Source organism: Platalea leucorodia (assembly GCF_965183815.1).
Source record: "Platalea leucorodia genome assembly, chromosome: 12".
Taxonomy (NCBI): Eukaryota; Metazoa; Chordata; class Aves; order Pelecaniformes; family Threskiornithidae; genus Platalea; species Platalea leucorodia.
This window is the reverse complement of record NC_138834.1, coordinates 17,191,066-17,196,032: the sequence shown is the minus strand read 5'-3', so window position 1 is coordinate 17,196,032 and position 4,967 is coordinate 17,191,066. Positions and strand designations below refer to the sequence as shown.

Here is a 4,967-nt window from a genome sequence, read left to right as displayed (position 1 = left end):
GCTTTGGGGCTCTTTTTCTTGTCTGTGTTTATTTCTGATTAGCTATAGCTCAAATACCACCCCCTTTTGTACTGCAACACAATTTACAGGGTAAAACTGAGAGAATACAACCATTTCTAGTTTCTTCAGTTGAAAATAACAAATTGTAAAGGATGCAGAAACTGGTGGAATATCTCCCTCTGCATATTTCTGTTCATAAGTAGTTGTTGCCCTTGAACCTTACCCTGAAATGCTTGCCCAAGAACGCTTCCTGCAAGGAATAAGACAAAACGAGCAAATAATGCAGGAATGGCTTCTCTCGCCAATCAAATAGCTTCTTTTCTTTCCAGTACTACCATGTCTTGGCTAGTGACGTTGCTGCTGGTAAGTTCTATGAAACCTGGTGTGTTCTGGTGATGTTTTTCACTAAGGTTTCAGTTCTAGATACTACTGATTTAGTCCAGAGCCTAGGGAGATCTTTAAATTCCCAGTCTGGAAAGAGATTTCCATTGTATACCTCGGCTTGCATTAGCAGGCAATTTTGTTTGTGATGATGTTCTCTATAAAGACGAGCTCTGACTGAAGGCCCTCTCTTTTCACGAACCAGAAATATTAGAAACAGGCACACGTTTATTCCCACCCTTCTTTTTCTTTCCAAACAGTAGCTGAATAATATGTTTTTATTGATGTTTTATTCACAAAATATTGTCTACAACTGAGTTAAATTTTAAATGGGAAGCGGTTGATTTTTTTTGGTAATTTTGAGAGTGGAATTGCTAAGTGGATGATGACATGTGTAAATGTCTGCAGGAGGGAAAAAAACTACCATGATTTTCCAAAGGCTGAGCATGTTTGAGAGTACTTGCTGCTGTGCTGTCCTCTCTTGGTTGTATGTTCATCCCCCTAAAGCATTTTAATCACCCGTTCCAAGACAGAAACAATAAAACAAATGTCTTCAGTTTAAAAACTCTGGGAGGCCGTGAGCAATCTGCCGTTCACATGGTGAACCATCAAGGGCGAAGGACAACGCGTATCATAAAAGAAGTTTGTGACAGCCCCATGTCCTGGTGTGGTGGCTGACATCTGATACTTGAATCTTCTCTTTTTGTTCTGGAGGCCTTCTCATATGCTGGTTTCTTGTCATGTGGGAATTTTTGGCCTTGGAATTGGAAGAGATTTAGTATTTGAAGGAATGAGAGAGAAATAGGAAAATGGATCCTGAATGGCACCTTACCTGGAGGCAATGACTCCCAGCAACCAGGCAGCGGTGGGCTTGCACCCAGGGTTTGCAAGGTGGCTGAGTACCCCCCCCGCCTTCATTTTGGTGACAAACTCAGGATCTTCTATTTACAAGACTATATCTTTCTGTAAATTTACCCAGTAATCTAGCAGTTTTCCTGGGTTATTTCTTCTGCTGCTTTCCTGGATTTGAAGGGAGCGTTTGTATTACCTCTTAGCACCACAAGCAGCCACCCCCTGCCAGCCTGCTGCGCCCCGTCCCCTCTCTGGTTGGGTCTCTCTCTTCACAATCTCTCTCCTAGAAATATTTTTCCAGCCTTATCGCTGGCTGGTTTATGCACACTGCTCCTCGTGCCAGTATTGTCTTCATTAGCAGCAGTGAAGGCCAAGCAATTCCCCCAGCAAAAAAATGAGCAATTCCATCAGTTTTCATTATGATTGTCTAGAACTGTAGAAACCGAAAAGTCACATTGTACAGGGCCAGTTTTCACAACAGTGCTGTGCCTTAAACAAGATGACCTTTTAATCTAGCTGGTTCATAACCTTTTGCTGTAAATGAGCACATGTAACCCTTGCTGGACAGTAGCTCGGCTTCTGAGAAACCTCTGATCTCTAGATTAGGCTGTCCCTGTGAGCCAGCCTGCCGGGGGCACTTCTGTCAACTTTGGAGCTCAAAGTGCTGATTGCAGAAGCTAGTTTGGTAACTATATATATTGGATAAAAAAATAAACCTCTCTGCTTGCCTTCTCACTTCTTGCAGTGCTCGTTGTTCTGAGGAATCACTGCTCTTCCATTCCTAACCCTCCCGGCACAGACGGGCGTGGAGGTGCCCGTTGCGGTGACCAGAAACGTCTCCCCACGGGCAGTAAGGACCATCACAAAACTCGTTTCACCCATCCGTCGGCGAGACGTAGTTTTTGTGCTCTCTCAGCCTCTAATACATCGCCAGCGATGCACACCGTAAAAAGCAAAAGGCCCAAAAGCCCGCTGATGCAACTGGGGTGAAACGGCGAGGAGCCACGGCGCGGCCCGGGGCTGGCAGGGCAGGATGCAATCCCTGTGGCTGCGGGCCGCCCCGGCAGCCGCGGCGATGGCGCAAGGCCCCAGCCGCTCGCCCCCGGCCCCAGCCGCTCGCCCCGGGCCGCCGCGGGGGCGGGGCGGGGGCCGGGCCGGGCGGGCGGCCGGGGATAAGGCGGGGCCGCGCGGGGCCGGGGCCGGGGCCGCCGCCATCGCCATCGCCATGCCGTTCCTGGAGCTGGAGACCAACCTGCCGGCCGACCAGCTGCCGCCGAGGCTGGCCGAGGACCTGTGCGCCGCTGCCGCCGCCATCCTGGGCAAGCCGGCGGAGGTGAGCGGGGCGGCGGGGCCGGGGCGGCGGGGCCGGGGCCGGGGCGGCGGCGACTGACGGGGCCTGTGCCGGCAGCGGGTGAACGTGACGGTGCGGAGCGGGCTGCCCATGGTGCTGGCGGGCTCGGCCGAGCCCGGCGTCCAGCTGCTGGTCTCCTCCATCGGCGTGGTGGGCTCGGCGGAGCAGAACCAGCGGCACAGCAGCCGCTTCTTCGACTTCCTGGCGGCGCACCTGAGCCTGCTGCCCGAGCGGTGAGTGCGGGCCGGGGCAGCGGCAGCGGGACCCGCTCTGCGGGGGCTGCCGCGGCCTGCGCCCCCCGAGGCCGGGGGCGAACGCGCGGGAAGGCGTCCGAGCGGCGGCGATGGCGCCGTAGGTGTCCAGGTCCTCCCTGGGATTAAGGTGCGGTATCCATCCAAGGCTAGATCGCTCTTGGATGCCGAATCCCAGGCGCACGGTTTAGGTCCGGATAAAACCGTGGACTGGTTTGCGTTGAACAGTCAGGGACGTGCTGCTCTCTGAAGATGAGTAGTTCCAGTTGGTGTAATCGGTGCAAAACCTGGTGGGAACTGGTAGAGCTTTGCAGTGGGGTCGCCATGCCAAATGCCGGAACAAGGCTGTTCCTGAAGGTAAGCCCTGTCCCTCTGCCCCTCTCCCCCCTCTCCCCAAGGAGAGCAGTCGCATTTCCCTGCCCCTTGGGTGCTGTCAGGGTAAATACCTGGCAAGGTCATGAGCTGCTTGGGCCCTTCTGAAATGGACGAGTGTCTCGCACAAGCAGCGTTGAAATTCGGTCTGCTTTTCAGTTTGTGCGGATGAAGTCTGGCACCTGTCTGTACCCTGCCCGTACGCCACTTGTTTTTGCTTCTGTTAAATTAACACCGTGAAGCGTGAGCCAGAGAGAGCGTAGTGCAGATTTTCTACCCTGTTGCAAACTGGGCAGCGATAATACGTAATCGTAAAATAATAACGTTTCCTGTCCACTGCATTTTTGCTCTTATACCCAAAAAGGATTGTCATCCGCTTTTACCCACTGGAGCCCTGGCAGATCGGCAAGAACAGAACAGTCATGACTTTCCTGTGATCCCTCGGGCGGCCGGCTGGAGCGAAGCAATGATGAAGACAACCCAGCGATGATCAGCTCCATCTGCTTGTTTCCTCTTGTGATCAAATCTGTGTAGCTCTGCACCTTCACCTGTATGAATTGCTTTTGTCTTTGCATCCCATGCGCACAAAGCTCAAGAGTGGGCAATCAGCTGTACTGATTTTACTAAAATAGTTTAAGGTCTTTGTCTCAAGCCTGTCTCGTAGCGCAAAGGCTCTCCCGGTGCCTGTGTCTAAGCCGTTGCCGTCTGGTGATGGCCATATGTGGGCCTAGAAAAAGCTCTCTTGTAGTAGCGAACAGTTTAATTCCAGAACACGTTTGGCTTTACTGAGGACCAGAAAGGTTCTTGGGTTCTTCCAGATTTCCTCATACTTTGCAAGGCAGAAAGATCCTTCTTTCTATTTCTCTGTGGCCGCAGAAGGGTCCCAGGCTGGCTAAGAAGACCTGGGAGTCAAATTCTTCTCTTTTCAGGCTCCCTGAAAGCTCTTTCTGGAGAGGTCATTATTTTGTGGAGTTTATGCGTTTATATCATTGTTTATTTAAGGCTCGTGTCAGATCTTGTGCTTTGTGCTCTGCCATTGCTACCCCCGGTGGCTGCTCCTGCAGTGTTACTTGTCCGCAAGATTTTCACGGCTGAACGTTTGTGTGCTGATGGCAGCATGTAGAGGAGGGAGTCACTTGTGAAGAATTGCACTGTGGCACAGGAAAATATTTTGAAGGTTCTGCCACTGCCAGCTTTAATTCCTGTCATTCGCCCAGTTGTTCAAAATACTTTTCCTCACCCCGCTGTTCCAGGGAGTTTTGGGGTGATACAGCACCTCGCTGTGTTCTGTGGATGGTGTTTTCAGCTCGCTGTCCCTGCGGGGAAGAGTTTTCTAGGCCCCATGTGCTCCCTCACTTTATAACTGGAATACACATGGCATTTTATTAAAACAAAAGCACGGTACTTCTTATGTATAATGTTATCTCTGCCTTCCACCGATAATGAAAACATTTATCGGTTTCCTTTCCCCTTTGTGACTCGGTCAGGTCGCAGACCGGGAGCTCAGAGGATCCGCGAGCAGGCAGACGCGGGACAGGGAGGTCCGTGGGAACGCGAGGCTGAAGGGTGCTTCTGCACTCCTTTGTCATTCCGACTGGAGTTTTACTTGTTTATGGCTTGAGGTTTCAAGATAGTTGAAAATATTCCTTCTAATTACCATTTGAAGTTCGTTGTTCCCTATGCAGCATAAACATCTTCTATGTTTGCAAAATCTGTCAGGACTGTAATACCAAACAAATCTGTGTGTCGGGCTAGGGGGG

The 4,967-nt window shown here is 51.3% G+C and overlaps 1 protein-coding gene across 1 annotated transcript; it reads left to right on the top strand.

Annotated features, from left to right (window-relative positions):
- Positions 1-2,431: 2,431 nt before the first annotated feature.
- DDT (D-dopachrome tautomerase) lies at positions 2,432-4,967 on the top strand. Its single transcript, XM_082325345.1, has 3 exons — positions 2,432-2,566; positions 2,642-2,817; positions 3,572-4,967. The coding sequence occupies exons 1-3, from the start codon at positions 2,459-2,461 to the stop codon at positions 3,642-3,644; spliced, it is 357 nt and encodes a 118-aa protein (XP_082181471.1). The 5' UTR covers positions 2,432-2,458; the 3' UTR covers positions 3,645-4,967.